Source organism: Salvelinus sp. IW2-2015, linkage group LG28, assembly GCF_002910315.2.
Source record: "Salvelinus sp. IW2-2015 linkage group LG28, ASM291031v2, whole genome shotgun sequence".
In the NCBI taxonomy this organism is placed as follows: domain Eukaryota; kingdom Metazoa; phylum Chordata; class Actinopteri; order Salmoniformes; family Salmonidae; genus Salvelinus; species Salvelinus sp. IW2-2015.
Window position 1 is genome coordinate 3,303,717 of NC_036868.1, and position 23,476 is coordinate 3,327,192.

At 44.8% G+C, this 23,476-nt stretch overlaps 1 protein-coding gene across 5 annotated transcripts in view; it reads left to right on the forward strand.

Moving 5' to 3' along the window:
• The window catches only part of znf106b (zinc finger protein 106b), a 129,406-nt gene that overhangs the window by 1,712 nt on the left and 104,218 nt on the right, over positions 1-23,476 (forward strand). For 4 of the 5 annotated variants that reach the window (XM_023973690.2, XM_023973692.2, XM_023973693.2 and 1 more), the window contains 12 exons: positions 1,067-2,593; positions 2,882-3,251; positions 3,372-3,441; positions 6,674-6,828; positions 7,074-8,059; positions 8,313-8,362; positions 8,585-8,727; positions 9,768-9,902; positions 17,554-17,670; positions 17,957-18,148; positions 18,536-18,598; positions 18,760-18,879. In XM_023973690.2, coding sequence (XP_023829458.1) covers positions 1,067-2,593; positions 2,882-3,251; positions 3,372-3,441; positions 6,674-6,828; positions 7,074-8,059; positions 8,313-8,362; positions 8,585-8,727; positions 9,768-9,902; positions 17,554-17,670; positions 17,957-18,148; positions 18,536-18,598; positions 18,760-18,879 — 3,928 coding nt within the window. The remainder of the gene's footprint in view (positions 1-1,066; positions 2,594-2,881; positions 3,252-3,371; positions 3,442-6,673; positions 6,829-7,073; positions 8,060-8,312; positions 8,363-8,584; positions 8,728-9,767; positions 9,903-17,553; positions 17,671-17,956; positions 18,149-18,535; positions 18,599-18,759; positions 18,880-23,476) is intronic. The other variant, XM_023973695.2, reaches the window with a different exon arrangement.

Here is a 23,476-nt window from a genome sequence, read left to right on the forward strand (position 1 = left end):
TCATTTTAGACAAAAGGAGACCTGAGAGTACTTTGTAAAAATGTAAATTGTTGTGCCAGTTGAAAAAATTCTTACAGCTTCTTAAAGCAGCTACATGCACTACATTGTCTTTGTCATACAAGACACATGAGATACTAGAGTTTGCTTAGCAAAGAAGCCAGTCTTTTAGGGATGTGCATCTTTCCTTTCAAGACGATTCCAAAATAATCTAGATACATGGGATACGATACAGGAACAATACGTTTCAGTTTAAAGGATTCAGTGCGATTCGTTTGATTAAAGGAATGAAATCAATGCCATTCGATAGGATTACGATTCGATGAACTAACATTTGTTGCACTAACACATTAATTTCCCGTTCTAAATGAAAATCTAGAGCTCATGAGCTGGTCCTCTCTGTGTGTGTGTGTGTGTTAAGGATATAACTAGGGATGCAAAGTTTTGTCAATTGTTGCCGAATAAACAACCCCCATTTACCGGGTAAGAAAGGGTTAAATACTTTTATTCTGATAAAACACAATTTTCAACAGRGCATTTGATAAAATATAACCTAGCAAATTACATTGGTTGTTACTCAACTAATAAAGCACAATGTTGCGCAAGCCATTTAACAAACATTTGAATGCTCAAGGTGACATGTTCAGGAATAGGCCTACCTCTTGTTGGTCAGCGCGCGAAGCTGAGCACTGTTTGACTATGCTACTGATATTGCCTGGGGTTGATGCAAAATTACTTGTAGATCAATGACTGTCAACACAATTACTTGCTTAGTTCAACAATGAAGGAGAGAACACAGTTGTCACAAAAGAGGTATTTTCAGAAGGTAAAAATAAAGTAATATGAGCAACCCCAAAATGATGAACCGGTGAGTCGTAATGTTTGAATCGATGTTCTGACCGATGCATGCTACATTTGGATCGCCTGGAGTTCATGCTACATTTGGATCGGTTTGGGCCCTGCGGGCCAACGCACTAATTTCTTTGAAATTTGAACCAGGGACCGATGCCTATTGTTAAATCCCTACTGGCTTTATTTTGAACGTCATTCCGTTTGTCTTCCAACATAGGAAAAAGAAAAGGAGGAAGAAAAGGAAACTAAATCTAAAAATGGAAGCGCAGCAAGACCCCGAAAAGCAGAAAGCTCCCACGCGGAAATGTCCCAAGCAGCCAAAGGGACAAGCACTGAAATGGATACCGCAAGTAGCAAAACTAAAAGTAGCTAAATCAAAAACACCAAAAAACCTGTCCAAAGAGAAGAAACCCCAGCAGAAGACATTATCACAGCCGCTCAGTGGTAAGATGGTGCAAAACAAGGAGAACAGGCTCGCCTGTAAACTCAAGTGTCTGCCCCCCAGTCAGCCAGCCACACCGCAGGGGCAGAGTGGAGCTCAGCCTCCCTGGCCAGAGTTTAGGGGACCCCCAGGTGGAACATGCTACCCCTATAGTGAACAACACACCCAGTCCACATTGTCCCAGCCCCATCAAGTTGGCAGTAATGACAATCCTCCAATTTCTGGCAGTCCTGACGTCCAGAGCCTGGGCACTAGTGTCAGAGGAAGGGGCTTCAAAGCTAGCAGGCCCAATGCATTTAATAAGAGCCTTAGAGGATCCGGAGTAAATCCTGTGACGCCACCACCAGGCCAGCTGCGGTGGCCTAAAACCAGCCAGTTGGGTTACGAGTTCTATGGGCAGGCACCCAGTAGGCCCACCCCCAGAAAGACCCAGGATATGGACTTCACTAGTGATCACCTACCATCAAAAGGAGCAATCATCTTCAGCCCAGGGGAGGGACTTCCTGGTAGTTCCACTGCCCCCGTCTCTACCTCCAGCTCGGGTCCCTCTGGTCAGGGTGACAGCGACAAGGGCCGGATACGGAGCGTGGACGTCACTGTGATGCTGCGTCAGGTCCGGAGAGCCCTGGGGGTGAGGGAGCCACCAAGAGCCTCTTCCGTCACCCCGACTCTCACCACAACTCGGGGCCTTCGCAGCGGGGCAGAGGTTGAGGCCGAGGAGGGCCTAACCAGAAGGACACAGAGGACCAAGTGTGGAGAGGCAGCCACACTTTCCAGCTCCGCAGTCAGCCAGTTCACCAGCCTCCCCGCCACCACCACCTCCCTGCAGTCCCCACAGGTTAGCACTACCAGATCTGTGGCTTCAAGTGAAACTCGGCCTCTCCCTGGCAACCAAGCTAAACGAGGATCAACCCGATACCCCAAGGTAGAGGAAAACAGTAACTCACAACCGACTAAGGAAGGTGCGGGATTGGCTTCAGACACATACGGTCCGGGTAGCAGCCAAACCAATCCCCAGGAATGTTCAACTGTGCCCCGACTGAGCACCCTTCCACGATCCACCTCTCTGAAGAGGGACTTGACCCAACGTATCAGCAAACCTGGAACCCATGAGCCTAACCTGAATGCAGCTCGCCGGATACGGAAGGGCGAGGGAGAGAAGGAGACGGGGACAGGGGCGGGGCTCAAACCCACACTGAAGAAGCTGCTCAGCTCAGCAGGGTCACAGAGGAAGGTCAACTGGAGGGAGATGTACCAGGAGGCCAACCGGAAGAAGCAGGAGAAAGTCAAAGGCATGCCCAGGTGAGGGAGGGCAGCACTTAACCTGGGTTTWGTAAACCAGTCCTATGTCTTGTCTTGGACTAAAACGTGCTTTCAATGGATATTCTTCATTTAGAAGGATTGGTTTTTAGTCCATGACCAGGAAAGCAATTTGATTATTCTGGACCATTGTGTATTTTTTTTTAACAATGCAGTTTAAGACTAAGATAAGATCAAACTGTCTATTTTGACTGTTGCTCTGGGAGCATGCATCTGTTTTGCTCATTACAATATTATCTGTAATTGGAAGGTAATGGTTTCATGTTGCAGGTTTGGCATTGAACTGGTGAACCCCCTCTCTGACCCAGAGGGCCTGGCCCTGGATGAAGACGAGGACCTCCCCCTAACAGAGGGCTTRCAATGGGAGTCTGCCTTCCCCGACGGAGCCCCYCCCCCTGCAGCCCTACCCACTCCCTCTCTCCCACGGGCAATGCCTGCTAGTGATGTCATCAGAGAGCAACCGTCAGAGGCTCGGACCCTGGGATCGGAGAAGCCTAGCACTGCACTGCGGGGTAGCAAGTCATCCCGAGCCCCTCAGTCTTTATGTGTGAAGACTGAACCAGAGCAGTACAGGGAGGCAGGAGTGGACAGTGAACAGAGCCAGTTGAATACAAAGAGGAAAAAGAAGAAGCGGAAAGTGGTAAGGGGAGGAGTTAATAGACAATCAGGCTGCTACTTTTCCTGCTTCTTTAAAAGTCTATTGATGTTAACAAATGTGCCAGCTAGTGTTGACCCTTCTTTTCCTCTGTCTTTGTCTCAGGATAGTGACTTGTTAGACACCTCTGGTGTGGATCAGAGTGGGAAAAAGCAAAAGGTTAAGTCAAACAGCGGTAAGTTGTTTCTTAAATTGTTTTTGTTGTACCCTCCTTCCTGAAATATGCCCATATTGTTACTTCTCTGTACATTATAATCGGTTCTACCCCGGCTACCATAAAGAATGAGCCCGGTATTGTTACTGGAGAATGAGCCCGGTATTGTTACTGGACCTATTGTTAACAGCATGGGTAGTAATTGCATAGCTTTAGATTCTATCCCTGTAACCCCACTGAACTTAATGATTTTTCATCGTAAATTTAGCCAATTTGACGACCGCACATAGGCCAAATACCCCTTTGCGTTACCTCAACTCCGGCTGCTTTCAGGAGTGCCTGCATGTTGCTCAATAAAAAATATGTCTGCACAGCCGCACTTACCCCGGAATGAGCCGGTGCAGAGGGCTCAGACACCACCCATAGCCATTGGGAACAAGGTTCGGGGTTTTTCGCCGCCAAATTTATTCGTTGTCAGATTTACCTTCCGGCTTGCTTTTATTGTTGTTACTCGGGTCCATTACCGGTGCCTGGGGTATGGGTAGTCGTGACTACAAGCACTGCAAAGTGAGCGGAATTAGATTAATTGAACTATCTCCGCCCAAACTGCAATAGCAGTTTTGGCGGTGGGGTTCAACTCTGTCATCAAAGCGGAGGTAGAAATTCCCGCATATTCATTACCTTTATCTGCTAATACCAGATGGGTGTGCAAATGTGTCTTCCATCCGATCAACCTACTCACTTCCCCAGTCCTTTTGATGCTGACTACATCTACTAATTGTGGTTTATCGGTTTTGCTTTTGTTGATTGAACGCTGACATCAAAACACTGGTGTATTGAGCTTTTAGATTAAGGTTTTATGTCATTGTGCCAACTCACAATAGCATCTCTGAATTCATTATTAGATTCGTCATCAGGCAATTTTATCTAGTTGGCTACATTTTTCTCATATTCGAACCGAATTGGTAGATTGCTCGTGCGCCTCTTTCAGCTCCCCTAAGACTTTTCTTCCTCTAGCCACCCTTTAAAGGGAGGATCGGGGCCGCCGGTCGCCATTTAAATAATTCTTATTCCGCCGCTTCTCCCGACCGTGTTTAGATTTCCTCACCTACGGCTCCAATACACACCAGTTTTAACTATTTTTCCAGGTAGTGATACCCACTAACAGGAGAGTAGTTACAGTATAGGTGCCTAATAATTTACGGTATAGGTGCCTAATAATTTGGTCACGGGACCTTGATACCTTGTATTAAAACCAATACTGAAACGTTTGACAGTTTACTACTAGAGAATATGGGAGACCTAATGTTTTATACCAGTGTCACGCCTCAAATAAAACTGTTGTTGACAACACGCGTTACCAAAATTACTCACTTGTCTTCCTATTTCCACATAATCTTTCACGATTCGCCGCACCAATAGGGCATAAACCAAGCTCTCTCATTATTGCTACTGCTAATACACACATCACTTTCAAATAACGTTCTAATATCCTTTCACTTTTTTCAACCATGGAGGGGGCCTTCTTCCAGAACCTACAGGCAACCTTCTATCACCATCCACATTCCCACTCATTGGCAATGTTTCATCTTTAAGCACAGATATTCTCGGATATCTCCTATTCTCCACCGAATGCACTTCCTGCCTTTGTCCTTCTACATGGACTACTTCTCTACAGCCTATCAAGCATGACAATTTATCCATACCCACACATACTTTACGGCCTAACGACCACCGCGGCTGTTGTTTTCACCCCCCTTACTGGTCTGGCAGGGAACCAACCCCACTGGGACTTACCCTAGCCTGAAATTTACCTTACACCGTAGGGTCACCCACAGCTCTGAACGTGGAACACCCCTTCACTCGAGACTTACCCTCCGCATGGACCACCCGCTTGGGACCCTACCGTGGGCCGACCACCTATGGCTCTGGGACTTATCCTCCTTAAGAACTACCCTACCCCGTAAGCTCAATTTATGYCGCTCGCAGGAATCATCCCACTCGMCACTCACCCCCTAGGGACTTAAACGCCGCAGGGACCACCCTGTTCGGGACTTACCCTGTACCATAAATCTACGACCGGTCGAACACAATGGGACTACTGAATAAGCTCACGCTTTCTAGGTCCACATCTTAATTTGTGTTCAGCCTACGACTCATCTCCCCAAGATGTCAGAATGAGTGGTAACAGGTATAGGAACTGTGCCTACCTTGTTTTGGTGCTGGCTTCTGTTCCACTGATTTCGAACTCTCCAGTTRGACTGTAAATCGTGGTGAATCCTGCCYACAACGCCAACTATTAGGGTCTGAACAAACAGAGTAAAAACTCAGATGACTAGAAACAGCTCAAACCAAGTTTATTCAACCCACTGAGTGCTTATTGCAAACACAACATACAAGTCACACAAGCACATATTTATACCTTCCGAATAGGTGGAGTCATCTCCTTGCATGTCTAAGACAGTCCTTCTCTGTTGTTAGTCAAACACAGTAGTTTCCTCTTACTGGTATTGTCAGGACCCTCATGGAAGTGTGTGAGAGAGAGGACTGTAATCAGATAGTCTTCAGGCTGGTTCTGCAYTAACTGGCCTGCCTTATCAAGAACTGAAACTAGACTGTTGCCCTTTGCCTTCTTCCTTAGAAACATTTATATTCAACAATAGCATATTTGAGCAGAATATGAACTTTCTGCACTTCCTTTTTCGCACTCTAACTTTCCATACACAAAGTTCCTCTTTGCCCTTCCTTCCTCTTTGACCCCCAACATATACATTTCTTATATATTTATTATGTAAAGTAATCACTAAGTTCTGGTATGTTTAACATGAATAAGTATATTTCAAGCTAGAAATTCAACCATTTATAACTTTGCAATAGAGCTATATGTCAATGTCGGCAATTTTTTTCTTTGCTCCATGTTCCATATCACTGTTGTAACTCATTTCCATAGTCAGTCGGTGTGATCACAATTCTGTGAGTGCATCTCAATAGTCCAAAGTGTCTTTCTTTCCTTGTCTCCCCTCCTTTACCTGTACTGTGAAAGAACCGGGAAGGGGAAAGACKCTCCCCAGTAGGGTTGAACCGGGAAGGGGAAAGACACTCCCCAGTATATTGCTTTGACATGTCCTGTGTTTTCCAGTCATTGCTGATGAAGGAGATGAGACTGGTAAAGATCCCCACATGAGACTTTTGAGATTCACACTTTGTCTGTGTCGTCGTTGCATCCAGACTTACTCCATTCCCTGTTCTGTAGAGAATGTCCAGGTGGACCAGCTGCTAGCCGTGTCTCTGATGGAGGAGGAGCTGAGCGGCTCCCTACAGAGCCTGGACACCTCCCTGATCCAGGCCCGCAACACCCTGCAGGTCGCCTACACAGAGGTGCAGCGCCTCCTACTGGTCAAACAGCAGGTACTACGCCCGGGATGCTCACTACATCTACCTGGGTTGTGATCAGTAGGGATGAAAGGGAAGGAAACCGAGTGAAACGGAGGTTCTACCTGGATTTTTCTATTAAGATACACATAGGAACGACCCTGAACACGACCCTGGTATACATTTACATTACATTTAAGTCGTTTAGCAGACGCTCTTATCCATAGAGGATGAATAGATGAAGTGTGGCATCGGTTTCACTTTTGTTGTCTGTGTTTCAGGTTACCACAGAGATTAACGGTCTCCGAGCCAAGCGTATTGAGATCCTGCAGGGGATGCAAGGGGCAGTGGCAGCGGCGCCTACCCAGCACCCCTCACTCCTTCCTCTGTCCAACCTCTGTATCCCCTCCCCCACTGGGCCCACATCTGCAGCACCCTTGTCGCCCTATCCCAATTTGACCCCGGCTTACCCCTCTACCTCCTCTGCCATACCCATCCTAAACCCCACCCCCTCCACCTCAGTGAGCCTGCCTGTCAAAGAAGAGCCTGTCTCTCTCAACAGCCAGTTTCGCGCCACCCCCTCACGCAGTCCTGTCATTTCCTATCCCCTCGTGAACCCTCCCTCCACCACCCCTGTCGTCGTTCCCTCACCTCTACCCATCCCCATACCCGCCAAATCCCCTTCCACCACAGTGGCCCTTCCTGCAACTACACCACCTGCTGTTGCGACACTCGGCCAGCAGAGGGTGGTGGGTAGCTCCATCTCAGTGTCCACCAGCACCAAGCAGCTGAGGGGAAGGCAAAAGAAGCAGAGCAAGGAGAAGGCCACCAGGATGACCAAGTCAAAGCGGGAAGACGTTCAAGACCAGAGTTCAACCGCCAGTTCCACCACCAGTGACTCTGAGGACTGGGAGGACCAAGAGGGGCTCACCCTCACCTCTGTCCACCTCACACAGGGGCGGAAAGACCCTCTATTGGGGCAGGTGAAGGATGGGGGTAAAGGGGGTGACGAAGGAGACAGCGACTGCTACGTCGAGACAGTCACTGTAGAGCGCCAGCCGAGATCCAACATGGACGTCGTCGCCATCGATGACTCGGACGCCGAGGAGGAGCCGGAGGCCATTGTTCCACACACCCCTGCTCCCGCACAGCTCCCCTCCACCCCTCCTGCCCCACCTAGGTCTGTGTGTGTGGAGGTGAACTCTAGCAGTACCCAGACAGTCGTGGTAAAGGAGGACCGTAAGGACGTCAAACTAACAGACACCGGGTACGGGTTGGTCTCTTTACTGTACATTTACCATAAAGGAATAAACAATAACATCTCAAGGACCTAGGTATCAATAACCGTAATGAAAGCAAAATTGTTTGGTAATTGCTAGATCAGTGTATCCAGGCGTTGTAGTGTTTCCAGGCATTATGTTATCAGAGTATCAACCCACATCGTTGCATTAGAATCCTCTTTTGAATGCAATGTTTTTTCCCCCCCTTATGTGAAATACCTGTGGTTTCTGTTTCCCCAGCAAAATGAAGTTACGCCCTGTAACTGTGAAAGAGAAACCTAGTCCCCCAAGTGAGTTACCTGCTTCATTTGTCCACTTCCACCATTTTTTTGGCTGAAATTAAAGATAGTCAACTAGTCATAAACGTTGAATTTTAATGCCGCAGAGCGTGAGTGTATTATATGTCTGTGTTTGTAAGTCAGTTTACACGATGTACGAGTTTCTGTCCGATAACTAGTTTTTGGGATATGGCTCCGTTTCCTGGTTTTGACCCTCTATCTCTCCCCCCTCAGAGTGTGCCGACGTGGCTGAGGAGCAGGAGCCGTCTCTGGGGAGCTTCGAGGGCCACACTGGCACCGTCCATGACCTCCAGATCCACGGGGGCTTCTTGTATACATGTTCAGGGGATAACACAGCACGAGCATATTGCCTAGTGGTGCGTATATAACAGGTGTATAGGACAGGGGTCTCAAACATTTTCTTGCCCGGGGACCCCCTTGCAGGCAACCAAGCACCCCCCACCCAGGCAACCGGTTACCCAGGGACCCCCGTTATACGTTAGCAAAATTTCACGTCTTGTCTTATTATCTCAGGTGATTGATAATGGCAAGGAGAAGTGGTCATTGTTCTGTTGAAAAACAAATGATAGTCCCACTAAGCGCAAACCAGATGGGATGGTGTATCGCTACAGAATGCTGTGGTAGCCATGCTGGTTAAGTGTGCCTTAAATTCTAAATAAATCACTGACCGTGTCAACCGGAAAAGCATCCCCACACCATCACACCTCCTCCTCCATGCTTCACGGTGAGAACCACACATGCTGAGATCATCCGTTCACCTACTCTGCGTCTCACAAAGACATGGTGGTTGGAACCACAAATCTCAAATTTGGACTCATCAGACGAAAGAACAGATTTTCCTTTCCTGTGGCGGTCCTCATGAGAGCCAGTTTCATCATAGTGCTTGATGGTTTTTGCGACTGCACTTGAAGAATCTTTCAAAGTTCTTAATGTTCTGGATTGACTGTCTTAAAGTAATGATGGACTGTCGTTTCTCGTTGCTTATTTGAGCTGTTCTTGCCATAATATGGACTTGGTCTTTTACCAAATAGGTCTATCTTCTGTATACCACCGTTACCTTGTCACAACTGATTGGCTCAAACTCATTAAGAAGGAAAGAAATTCCACAAATGAACTTTTAACAAGGCACACCTGTTAATTGAAATGCATTCCAGGTGACTTCCTCATTAAGCTGGAAGAGTGTGCAAAGCTGTCTTCAAGGCAAAGGATGGCTACTTTGAAGAATCTCAAATATAAAACATACTTTGATTTGTTTAACACTTRTTTTGTTTACTACATGATTCCATATGTGTTATTTCATGGTTTTGATGTCTTCTATTATTCTACAATGTAAATTTGATTTGACTGACAGGCTTACAATGCTGAGATACTGTGTTTTTGTCCCTGTGGTGTTCAGAGCAAAGCGTGCCAAGCGGTGTTTGAGGGCCACACCAACAAGATCAACTGCCTGCTGGTGTCATCTCTGCCCGGCCTGCCAGCACGTCTCTACACCGGCTCCAGTGACCTCACCATCCGCTGCTTCAGCATCAAGGTACCACACCCCTTTCATAACACAGTGCCTTCAGAAAGTATTCACACCCCTTGACTTTTTCCACAGTTTGTGGTGTTACCGCCTGAATTTGAAATTGATTAGATTTAGATATTTTTGGTCGCTGGCCTATCCACAATACCCCATAATGACATCACCATGCCCCATAATGTCAAAGTGGATTCATATTTTTAGTTTTTTTTTACCATTTTAATAAAAAATGAAAGCTGAAATGTCTTGACTCGCACCATGTGCAATAGTGTTTAACATGTTTTCTTTATGACTACCTCATCTCTGCACCCACACGCATACAATAATCTGTAAGGTCCCTCAGTCGAACAGTGAATTTCAACCACAAAGACCAGGAAGGTTTTCCAATGACTCGCAAAGAAGGGCACCTATTGGTAGATGGGTAGAACATTTTAAAAGCAGACATTGAATATCCCTTTGAGCATGGTGAAGTTTTTAATTACACTTTGGATTTGTTATCAATAAACATACAGTCGTCCTTCCTAACTCAGTTGCCGGAGAGGAAGGAAACTGCTCAGTGATTTCGCCATGAGGCCAATGGTGACTTTAAAACTGTTACAGCGTTTAATGACTGTGAGGTAGGTAGGGCTCACCACATTTAGTTGACTGGTCGATTGTTTGGTCTATAGGCTGTTGGTTGACCGAGATTACTTTAGTCGAGCAGTCGCAATCTTTATTTTTTATGTTGTATAAGACACCTGTCTGATTCGCGCCTGTCTCGGTGGACTAATCCATTGTGGAGGCCACGAGGATGGCATAGTCCATCACTAAGACATGTGATACTGAAATTGTATATGATTTATATTATGTAAAAATAATGGTGCAACACAAATAAATCTATTTTATAACAAATGTGCTTTCTCCCGTGTTGGATATGTTCGCTGTCCACGGTTCTGAAACATGATCTTCAGTGCCCTATAGAATTGGCACCTTTCCCTATGTTGCTATGTGCATAATAGCAAAATGTTTGAAAAAATTATTTTACCTTTATTTAACATTTACATTTACATTTTAGTCATTTAGCAGACGCTCTTATCCAGAGCGACTTACAGTAGAGTGCATACATTTTATTACATTTTTACATACTGAGACAAGGATATCCCTGCCGGCCAAGAGCCGGCCAAGAGCCAGAGCGACTTACAGTAGAGTTCAAACATTGATTTATTTATTTTTTTACATACTGAGACAAGGACAAGGATATCCCTACCGGCCAAACCCTCCCTAACCCGGACGACGCTATGCCAATTCTGCGACAGAGCCTGGGCGCGAACCCAGAGACTCTGGTGGCGCAGCTAGCACTGCGATGCAGTGCCCTAGACCACTGCGCCACCCGGGAGATACACTTTACCACAGGTGGACACCAATCAAGTTGTAGAAACATCAAGGATGATTAATTGAAAACAGGATGCACCTGAGCTCAATTTCAAATATTTTAGCAAAGGGTCTGAATACATATGTAAATAATGTATGTTTTTATATATTTCTAATACATTTGCAAAAAATGTAAAAATACATTTTTGCTTTGTCATTATGGGGTATTGTATGTTCAGTCGTGGTCAAAAGTTTTGAGAATGACACAAATATAAAACTTTCAAAGTCTGCTGCCTCAGCTCATATGATGGCAATTTGCATATACTCCAGAATGTTATGAAAAGTGATCAGATGAATTGTAATTAATTGTAAAGTCCCTCTTTGCCATGCAAATGAACTGAATCCCCAAAAACATTTCCACTGCATTTCAGCCCTGCCACAAAAGGACCAGCTGACATCATGTCAGTGATTCTCTCGTTAACACAGGTGTGAGTGTTGACGAGGACAAGGCTGGAGATCACTCTGTCATGCTGATTGAGTTTGAATAACAGACTGGAAGCTTCAAAAGGAGGGTGGTGCTTGGAATCATTTTTCTTCCTCGGTCAACCATGGTCAACCTCGGTCAACCATTAATCACATTTTTAGGCCAAATCGCCCAGCCCTAGGTGAGCTAGTGAGTTTGTGAGAGACACAGAGAGAAAAATAACACGATTGAGTTGGCTTTGGCAATATTTACAAAATGTCCTATCAATCGAGTATCCTTGAATTGGAAATGTAAAGTGATGGAGGGGGAGGGAAAGGGATAACGATAAATATACATGGAGCATGGAGGGGAATAAAGAGAGCTGCCGTATGCCATAAAGGAGGTGTTGTATGCGGATCGCATAGGCCTGATATGACAAGATGGTGATGTTGAGTCATGGAGCGGGCATGTGGTTTTGTTGTTCTCCCTCTAATCCGTTTAGCGTGAGCCAGCCTCTTGTAGGACTCCTGCCGAACAAACCACTGGGGAGAAAAGCTTGCTGGGACATCCTTCCATGCAGGCACCAAACAAAGATCAGCCCACTCCAATTGACTAGCTTTAAGGCCTAGCCTCTCTCACAGTCCACTATTCACTTGGTAGTGTCGTGTCTTCGGTGAAGTGAAAGGTTTCTAAAAAAGATCTAGAAAAGGTCAAACTGAAAAGCGGTGCGTACATATGTATTCACCCCCACCGCTATGAAGCACCTCAATATGATCTGGTGCAACCAATTACCTTCAGAAGTCACACAATTAGTTAGATTGCACACAGTTGGACTTTATTTAAGTGTCACATGATCTCATATACATATAATATAGACCGCACACAGGTACAGTTGAAGTCGGAAGTTTACATAAACTGAGTTTAAATGTATTTGGCTATGGTGTTTCACAATTCCTGACATTTATTCATAGTAAAAATGTCCTGTCCTAGGTCAGTTAGGAACACCACTATTTTAAGTGAAATGTCAGAAAAATAGTAGAGAGAATGATTTATTTCATCACATTCCCAGTGGGCCAGAAGCCCACATACACTCAATTAGTATTTGGCAGCATTGCGTTTAACTTGCGTTAAACGTCATTTCGGGTAGCCTTCTACAATAAGTTGGGTGAATTTTGGCCCATTCCTCCTGACAGAGCTGGTGCAACTGAGCCAGGTCCGCAGGCCTCCCCGCTCACACGCCTCTTCAGTTCTGCCCACAAACGTCCTATAGGATTGAGGTCAGGGCCCCGCGATGGCCACTCCATGGGGACAGAGATCTTACTTTTTTTTTTAGAAATGTTTAAGAAATGTTTAACTAGGCAAGTAAGTTAAGAACAAATTCTTATTCTCAATGACGCCCTTGGAACAGTGGGTTAACCTCTCTTGGGTAGGGGGCAGTATTTTCACGTCCGGATGAAAAGTGTGCCCAAAGTAACCTGCCTGTTACTCAGGCCCAGAAGCTAGGATATGGATATAATTGGTCTACTTGGATAGAAAACACTCTAAAGTTTCTAAAACTGTTAGAATTATGTCTGTGAGTATAATAGAACTGATATGGCAGGCGAAACCCTGAGGACAAATCACCCCCCCCCAAAACAAATTCAGCCTACTACTGTTTTCAATTGCTGTCACTTTTATTATAAGGCGAAATCCTCCCTGATTGCAGTTCCTAGGGCTTCCACTAGATGTCAACAGTCTTTAGAAAGAGTTTCATGCTGGTTTTTGGAAAATGTAGCCAGAAATTGTAGTTTAGCTAGGTGGCTCCCAMTTTGGCTGTAGTGTTTCCAAGCGCGTGGACGAGAGCGCGTTCTTTGGTATTTTTCTCCGGTAAAGACTAACGATTCTCCGTCTTACATTTTATCGTTTATTTACGTATTAGGCTACCTAAGGTTTGATTATAAGCGTTGTTTGACTTGTTTGGAAAAGTTTATTAGTAACGTTTGGGATTCATTTTGTATGCATTTTGATGGAGGGAAACTGGGTGGATAATTGACTGAAGCGCGCCAGCTAAACTGAGTTTTTATGTAAATGAAGAAGGACATTATCGAACAAAAGTACCATTTGTGATGTATCTGGGACCTTTTGGAGTGCCAACAGAAGATCATCAAAGGCATTTATTATATCGCTATTTCTAACTTTTGTGGCGCACCTGCCTGGTTGAAATATGTTTTTCATCCTTTTTGTATGCGGGGCGCTGTCCTCTGATAATCGCATMGTGTGCTTTCGCCGTAAAGCCTTTTTGAAATCTGACACAGCGGCTGGATTAACAAGAAGTTAAGCTTTATTTTGATGTATTACACTTGTGATTTTATGAAAGTTAAATATTTATAATTCTGTAGTTTGAATTTGCGCTCTGCAATTTCACCGGATGTTGGCCAGGTGGGACGCTACCGTCCCACCTGCCCATAAGAAGTTAACTGCCTTGTTCAGGGGCGGAAGACAGATTTTTACCTTGTCAGCTCTGGGATTCGATCTTGCGACCTTTGGGTTACTAGTCCAATGCTCTAACCACTAGTAATTTTTCCAACAATTGTTTACAGACAGATTATTTCACTTATAATTCACTGTATCACAATTCCAGTGGGTCAGAAGTTTACATACACTAAGTTGACTGTGCCTTTAAACAGCTTGGAAAATTCCAGAAAATGTTGTCATGGTTTTAGAAGCTCCTGTGGATGTATTTCAAGGCCTACCTTCAAACTCAGTGCCTCTTTGCTTGACATTATGGGAAAATCAAAAGAAATCAGCCAAGACCTCAGAAATAAATGGTAGACCTCCACAAGTCTGGTTCATCCTTGGGAGCAATTTCCAAACGCCTGAAGCTACCACGTTCATCTGTACAAAAAATATTACGCAAGTATAAACACCATGGGACCACGCAGCCGTCATACCGCTCGGGAAGGAGACATGTTTTGTTTCCTAGAGATGAACGTACTTTGGTGCGACAAGTGCAAATCAATCCCAGAACAACAGCAAAGGACCTTGTGAAGATGCTGAAGGAAACAGGTACAAAAGTATCTATATCCACAGTAAAACGAGTCCTATATCGACATAACCTGAAAGGCCGCTCAGGAAGGAAGAAGCAACTGCTCCAAAACCGCCATTTAAAAAAGCCAGATTACGGTTTGCAACTGCACATGGGTACAAAGATCGTACTTTTTGGAGAAATGTCCTCTGATCTGATGAAACAAAAATAGAACTGTTTGGTCATAATGACCATCGTTATGTTTGAAGGGAAAAGAGGGAGMCTTGCAAGCCAAAGAACACCATCCCAACCGTGAAGCACGGGGGTGGCAGCATCATGTTGTGGGGGTGCTTTGCTGCAGGAGGGACTGGTGCACTTCACAAAATAGATGACATCATGATAAAAGAAAATTGTCGATATATTGAAACAACATCCCAAGACATCAGTCAGGAAGTTAAAGCTTGGTCGCAAATGGGTCTTCCAAAATGGACAATGACCCCAAGCATACTTCCAAATTTGACAACAAGGACAACAAAGTCAAGGTATTGGAGTGGCCATGACAAAGCCCTGACCTCATGCTATAGACAATTTGTGAGCAGAACTGAAAAAGCGTGTGAGAGCAAGGCCTACAAACCTGACGCCGTTACACCAGCTCTGTCAGGAGGAATGGGCTAAAATTCACCCAATTTATTGTGGGAAGGTTGTGGAAGGCTACCCGAAACGTTTGACCCAAGTTAAACAAATTAAAGGCAATGCTACCAAATACTAATTGAGTGTATGTAAACTTCTGACCCACTGGGAATGTGATGAAATAAATAAAGGCTGAAATAAGTCATTCTCTCTAGTATTATTCTGACATTTCACATTCTTAAAATAAAGTGGTGATCCTAACTGACCTAAGACAGGGAATTTTTATTGGGATTAAATATCAGGAATTGTGAAAAACTGAGTTTACATTTATTTGGTTAAGGTGTTTGTAAACTTCTGACTTCAACTGTATCTACAGAAATCAGACAGATCCTGTTTATGTTGCCTGTTTGAGTGTTTCTTTAATAGCCCACTGATTCCGTGAGCACCAAGCCTCATGTAACGGCAAAATGTCTGACAAAACAATTTAACAGATTCAGCTGTTTTTAATCTTTGCTATAATAAAGGCTTTTAAAAAATTGTTAGAGCAGACTGGTATTACTTATTAATATTACTTATTAATATACTTATTAATTGAGTGTTTACTCTGTTTCAAACAGACAGAAAGGGTATATTGTAATTTAACAGCACCAGTTTGTCACACTTTAATATGCACACAACTCTCACTCCTATAGCCTCCTTTTTCTTGATCTCCTTTTTCTTGTTATTACAATTATTTTTATGATCGTCTTTGTAATAAGTAATGCCATTATCATTAGTAGGCTTAGTATAGTATCCTTGTATAACCACCATCGAGCTCTAGGCCTTAGAGCGCGTCCTGTTTAGTCTTTAATACCGTAACTTACTTAGGCCTATATTTCACTATATAGGCTACTGGATCATTCGTTAATTCCATCACACAGACATTCACGCTTTGAAATGCAATCAAGCATTTTTAGTTAAAAAATTAAATAACCAAAGGGAGCGTTGAATATTTAGCCTAAARAAAAAATAAAACGCTTTTCACGAATGCATGCAGCTGTTTTTAGTCTGCTGTAATAAAGGCTTTATATATATATATTTATTTTGAATGTTATGACTCTTGTACACTTATTTATTTAGTGTTTACACTTACAACTTGTTAGAAGAAATAATACTATTGTAATCTAACAGCAACAGTTTGGGACACAATACTCACACAACGCCTGTTTCCTATACCCTCCTTATTCTTGATCTCCAGTAATTTCCACAACTAAGTCAAACATCTTCCACAGGTTCCACTTCCCCCTTTTTTTTTTTTTTTTTGAGCAACCAGTAAACATTCTCCCGTTTTCAAGTGTATTTTTCACGTCCTCCGCATCCATTCTGCTGTCAGGTGTTGTTGTTTTTTGGTGTTTGTTTATTGATGTGATAATGATATGCTATAGGTCAGACCCTATTGGTCGCATGCCATGCGTACTTGTTTCACGTAAAGAGAGCAAGGTTTGAGGGAATAGGGAATGTTTTTCCTGAACAAATTAGGGATTATGGTAACAAATTTCAGTCAGGAACGAGTAAGAAACTAAATGGCTGATTTTTGTTGCAGCTTCAGCACCGAGAGCGCAATTAACACTTGCTGTGCTGTGGTGCCTTCACTGTAGTAGGGAGGAGAGCGAGACAATGTGCGCCAATCACACAGGCACTCGCTTATTTAAAAAAAAATGTACACCGTGTGACCATCAGGCTCTTTCTTTAGTCATTTGTTTGTCTTATTTAATCAAACAGTGTGCTTAGTGCATATGTAGTTGGTTTTATTCAAACACATAAGGTGTGTCTGTCTATATATGGAAAAGTAGTCGATTGGTTGAAAGAACTGGACAACTCCTGGTCAACCAATAATTTTTTTCACCCGAGGACAGCCCTAGTGATAGCAGAAAACAGGATGGATCAACAACATTGTAATTACTCCACAATACTAACCTAATTGACAGTGAGAAGAAGGAAGTCTGTACAGAATAAAAACGTACCCAGAAAGACAGACTGGGGTGCTTCTATGAAGTTTTGACTCAGGGGAGGGGGGGGGGTGTAATGTGAATGTGATATTTCTGGTCACTTTGTCATTTATGATGTATTGTGTGTAGATGGGTCATCTTTTGATTTGAGAATTCTCTTCCTATACATCACCTACCCTCTCCCTACTGTATATCTGTTGTCCTCATCATCCTCCTTTCCCTCTTCAGTCAAAGAAGTGCCTTGAGCAGATCTCTCTGTCCGACCGGGTGCTGTGTCTGCACATTCACTGGAACATCCTGTACGTAGGCCTGGCAAATGGATCTGTGGTCAGCTTTGAGGTCAAGGTGAGTTTGTCTAAGCCTGGAGTTCAGGTCCTGAAATCATAAAGCATCTCAGAGTAGGTGTGCTGATCTGGGATCAGGTCCCCCTTATCCATATGATTTTATTCTCTCTCCATTACAATCAAAAAGGCACTACCGATCCTAGATCGGCACTCCTTCTCTGAGACGCTTTGATTGGTCCTCTATTCAACATGGTAGTTCCTAGTTATAGCTTGGGTCAGAATATGAAACAAACATTTCCGTTCTCTTCCTCTTCTCCTTACRCTCTTCCTCCCTCTCTCCCCTGCAGACCCAGAGGCAGCTGAATGTGTTCGAGTGCCACGGCCCACGGGGGGTGAGCTGCCTGGGCACGTCCCAGGAGGGAGCGCGMCGGGTGCTGCTAGTGGGCTCTTACGACAGCACCATCAGCGTACGTGACGCCAAGAGCGGTCTGCTGCTGCGCTCACTGCAGGGRCACACCAAGACCGTCCTCTGTATGAAGGTGAGGAGTCGGGTAGTTGATATGATCTAAAATAGAAATCTTATCGTATGTCAGCACTGTGTCCAGGGTCAGGGGTCAATTCCATTTTAATTCAGTCAATTGGGGAGTCAACCCCGACCCTTTACCGAGATCACATTTCCCTCTTAGACCATATGGACAGGAGGGACCTGATCCTGGGTCAGCATGCCTACGCTGACACTGCATATTTCAGGGTTTGTTCTCTAGTAGTGGTCTGAATGTGATGCAATCAGTGTTTTATTCTCATTTTGGGCACTAGAGTTAACACTTGGCATGTTTAATGTAACGTTAATTTGTTGGTGGTCTTGAACGGACAACTCTGACTGCCTGTCAGCTATGATCATTCTTACCCCATTTGTCTGATGTCAGGTGGTGAATGACCTGGTCTTCAGCGGCTCCAGTGATACGTCTGTACACGCCCACAACATCCACGTGAGTGTCAAACCCCTCCCATCAATTTCCTTTTTCACATAATCATCGTAACACATTCATTCCTGTATGACGGAACGGTCATGTGGATGTAGTTGATTTATTTGATTTCAGTCTTTTTGGTTGACATCTTCCTTGCTCCCTCTGTGTCTGTGCATGCGTAGACGGGTGAGCTGGTCCGTATCTATAAGGGTCACAGCCATGCAGTCACAGCGTTAGCCATCTTGGGGAAGGTCATGGTGACAGCCTGCCTGGACAAGTTGGTGCGCGTCTATGAGTTACAGGTGGGTCTGCCTCATCCTACACTCCTTCAATAGCATTATCCACTCACTCAGATTACCAGCTTATCTGTCGCTCTCTCTGTCTGTCGATCTCTCAATTCAATTTACTTTATTGMCATGCCGTAACAATGTACATATTGCCAAAGCTTACTTTGGATATTTACAATATGAAAATAATAAGAATCAAAATTGTCAACGGGACAACAGTAACAACCATAACCAAGGGTCAAAATAACCATACATTGAACAATAACAATAAGCATACAGTAGAGGACATGTGCAGGTTGATTGGTCTGTCAGACACTGTCCCTCATCTTATGGCAGGCAGCAATGTWGTGCGTTGCCAACCCACAGCTCTCTGTGTCCTCCCCCAACAYGACGGGTAGCCTATCCTCATCAGAGAGGTCTTTGAAACCTTGAAWAAGGGTTTCAAATTTGGGGAAATGACACTATCTAATTGTTTTATATTTTTGACACTTTGTCAGGAAATGCAGCTCRGTCTCATGTTCTGCTGTMGTGCAGTGGTTGCACAGCCTTTCCTCTACAGGGAGCCAAGTATTCCTGTGTCTACCCTTCTCAATGCAAGGCTGTGCTCACTGAGCCTGTACTTTGTCACGGTTTTTCTAAGGTTTTGATCAGTAACCATGGTCAAATAGTTTGCCATGGTGTACTGTCAATTTAGGGCCGGATCGCACTGCATTTTGCTTTGTGCTTGTGTTTCCCAATAAGCAATGTAGTTTTGATTGTGTTGTAATTTGTTTTATTCTGATTGATTGGATGTTCTGGTCCTGAGGCTTCAGTGTGTTAGTAGAACACGGTTGTGAATCCAGGACCAGCTGGATTTAAAAATAATAATAATAATAATTTCACCTTTATTTAACCAGGTAGGCTAGTTGAGAACAAGTTCTCATTTACAACTGCGACCTGGCCAAGATAAAGCAAAGCAGTGCAACACAAACAACAACAAAGAGTTACACATGGAATAAACAAACAGTCAATAATACAATACAAAAAGTCTATATACAGTGTGTGCAAATGAGGTAGAATAACGGTAAGGCAATAAATTGACCATAGTGGTGAAATAATTACAATATAGCAATTAAACACTGGAGTGATAGATGTGCAGAAGATGAGTGTGCAAGTAGAGATACTGGGGTGCAAAGGAGCAAAATAACAATATGGGGATGAGGTAGTTGAATGGGCTAATTACAGGTGGGTTATGTACAGGTGCAGTGATCTATGAGCTGCTCTGACAGCTGGTGCTTAAAGCTAGTGATGGAGATATGAGTCTCCAGCTTCAGTGATTTTTGCAGTTCGTTCCAGTCATTGGCAGCAGACAACTGTAAGGAAAGGCGGCCGAAGGAGGAATTGGCTTTGGGGGTGACCAGTGAAATATACCTGCTGGAGCGTGTGCTACGGGTGGGTGCTGCTATGGTGACCAGTGAGCTGAGATAAGGCGGGGCTTTACCTAGCAAAGTCTTATAGATGACCTGGAGCCAGTGGTTTTGGCGACGAATATGAAGAGGGCCAGCCAACGAGAGCATACAGGTCGCAGTGGTGGGTAGTATATGGGGCTTTGGTGACAAAACGGATGGCACTGTGATAGACCGCATCCAATTTGCTGAGTAGAGTGTTGGGGGCTATTTTGTAAATGACATCGCCGAAGTTGAGGATCGGTAGGATAGTCAGTTTTACGAGGGTATGTTTGGCYGCATGAGTGAAGGATGCTTTGTTGCGAAATAGGAAGCRGATTCTAAATTTAATTTTGGATTGGAGATGTTTAATGTGAGTCTGGAAGGAGAGTTTACAGTCTAACCAGACACCTAGGTATTTGTAGTTGTCCACATATTCTAAGTCAGAACTATCCAGAGTAGTGATGCTAGGCAGGCGGGAAGGTGTCTGCAGTGATCAGTTGAAGAGCATGCATTTAGTTTTACTGGCATTTAAGAGCAGTTGGAGGCTACGGAAGGAGAGTTGTATGGCATTGAAGCTCGTCTGGAGGTTTGTTAACACAGTGTCCTAAGAAGGGCCAGAAGTATACAGAATGGTGTCATCTGTGTAGAGGTGGATCAAAGAGTCACCAGCAGCAAGAGCGACATCATTGATGTATACAGAGAAGGGAGTTGGCCCGAGAATTGAACCCTGTGGCACCCCCATAGAGACTGCCAGAGGTCCGGACAACAGGCCCTCCGATTTGACACACTGAACTCTGTCTGAGAAGTAGTTGGTGAACGAGGCGAGGCAATCATTTGAGAAACCAAGGCTGTTGAGTCTGCGGTGATTGACAGTCGAAAGCCTTGGCCAGGTCGATGAATACAGCTGCGCACAGTATTGTCTCTTATCGATGGCGGTTATGATATCGTTTAGGACCTTGAGCGTGGCTGAGGTGCACCCATGACCAGCTCGGAAGCCAGATTGCATACCGGAGAAGGTACCGTGGGATTCGAAATGGTCTGTGATCTGTTTGTTCACTTGGCATTCAAAGACCTTAGAAAGGCAGGGTAGGATAGATATAGGTCTGTAGCAGTTTGGGTCTAGAGTGTCTCCCCCTTTGAAGAGGGGGATGACCGCGGCAGCTTTCCAATCTTTGGGGATCTCAGAAGATACGGAAGAGGTTGAACAGGCTAGTAATAGGGGTTGCAACAATTTCGGTGGATTATTTTAGAAAGAGAGGGTCCAGATTGTCTAGACCGGCTGATTTGTAGGGGTCCAGATTTTGCAGTTCTTTCAGAACATCAGCTATCTGAATTTGGGTGAAGGAGAAATGGGGGAGGCTTGGGCAAGTTGCTGTGGGGGATGCAGGGTTGTTGACCGGGGTAGGGGTAGCCAGGTGGAAGCATGGCCAGCTGTAGAAAAATGCTAATTGAAATTCTCGATTAGTGTAGATTTATCGGTGGTGAGTGTTTCCTAGCCTCAGTGCAGTGGGCAGCTGGGAGGAGGTGCTCTTATTCTCCATGGACTTTAGTGTCCTAGAACTTTTTGGAGTTTTTGCTACAGGATGCAAATTTCTGTTTGAAAAATCTAGCCTTTGCTTTCCTAACTGCCTGTGTATATTGGTTCCAAACTTCCCTGAAAAGTTGCATATCGCAGGGGCTATTCGATGCTAATGCAGTACGCCACAGGATGTTTTTTGTGCTGGTCAAGGGCAGTCAGGTCTGGAGTGAACCAGGTGCTATATCTGTTCCTGGTTCTACATTTTTTGAATGGGGCATGCTTATTTAAGATGGTGAGGAAAGCACTTTTAAAGACTAACCAGGCATCCTCTACTGACGGAATGAGGTCAATGTCCTTCCTGGATACCCAGGCCAGGTCGATTAGAAAGGCCTGCTCGCAGAAGTGTTTTAGGGAGCGTTTGACAGTGATGAGGGGCAGAAAGTGGTCTATAGCACCTTTTGGATGAGGGGACTCTTTTCTTTGCTCAGCTCTTGACATTGCAGGGCTTGGTAWMAGGCGGTCACTGTACTTTAGATGTTTCCAAAACTTAATTGCGCTTTTTTGAGTTTTTATTATTAGTGGATATTGGCCTAATTCTGCCCTGCATGCGTTGTTTGTAATTTTCCTCTGGACATGTAGGAAAATCTTACAGATCTCTGCATGCAGGGTTTCAATGGGGTGTTTGTCCACTTGGTGAAATCTTGTTTTGCAATTGGACCCCACACCTCGCTGGCATAAAGTGCAATTGGTTCAATGACATATTCAAATAGTTTTAGCCAAATTTTAATGTGTTTTCAATTTGAATTTGTTTTTAATGGCGTAGAATGTCCTATGTGCTTTCTCTCAGTTCATTCACTGCCTCATTAAGGTGTCCAGTTGAGCTTATTTTTAAACCTATGTAATTGTAGTGTGTGCAGTACTCTATATATTTTGTACCAATTGAGAACTTTGGTCTAATTCCCTGAGATCTGGATCTTCTCTTTTTGAGATTTACTGCCAGGGCCCAGGTCTAGCAGGTCCATGCTTTGCTGTAGGCCAGGTGCTGTGGGTGACAGCAGGCACAGGTCATCTGAGAAGAGTAGGCATTTAACCTCTGAATTGTGGAGACTAACACCAGGGGCTGAGGATTTTTCTAGAATAGTGGCCAATTCTCTCTCCGTCTGTCTCTCTCCGTCAGTCTCTCTCTCCGTCTCTCTTCGTCCGTCTCCGTCTCTCTTCGTCCATCTCTCTCCGTGTCTCTCTCTCGTCCGTCTCTCTCTCGTCCGTCTCTCTCTCCGTCCGTTCTCTCTCGTCGTCTCTCTCTCTCGTCCGTCTCCTCTCTCTCCCGTCCGTCTCTCTCTCTCCGTCAGTCTCTCTCTCCGTCTCTCTTGTCCGTCCGTCTTCTTCTTCGTCCATCTCTCTCCGTCCGTCTCTCTCTCCGTCCGTCTCTCTCTCCGTCCGTCTCTCTCTCCGTCCGTCTCTCTCTCGTCTCGTCTCTCTCTCTCCGTCCGTCTCTCTCTCCGTCCGTCTCTCCGTCCATCGTCTCTCTTCTCCGTCCGCTCTCTCTCTCGTCGTCCTCTCTCCGTCTCCGTCCGTCCTTCTCTTCTCGTCCGTTCTCTTTCTCTTCTCCGCCGTCTTGTCTCTCGCCGCCGTCTGTCAGTCTGTGCCGCCGTCTGTCTCTCGCCGT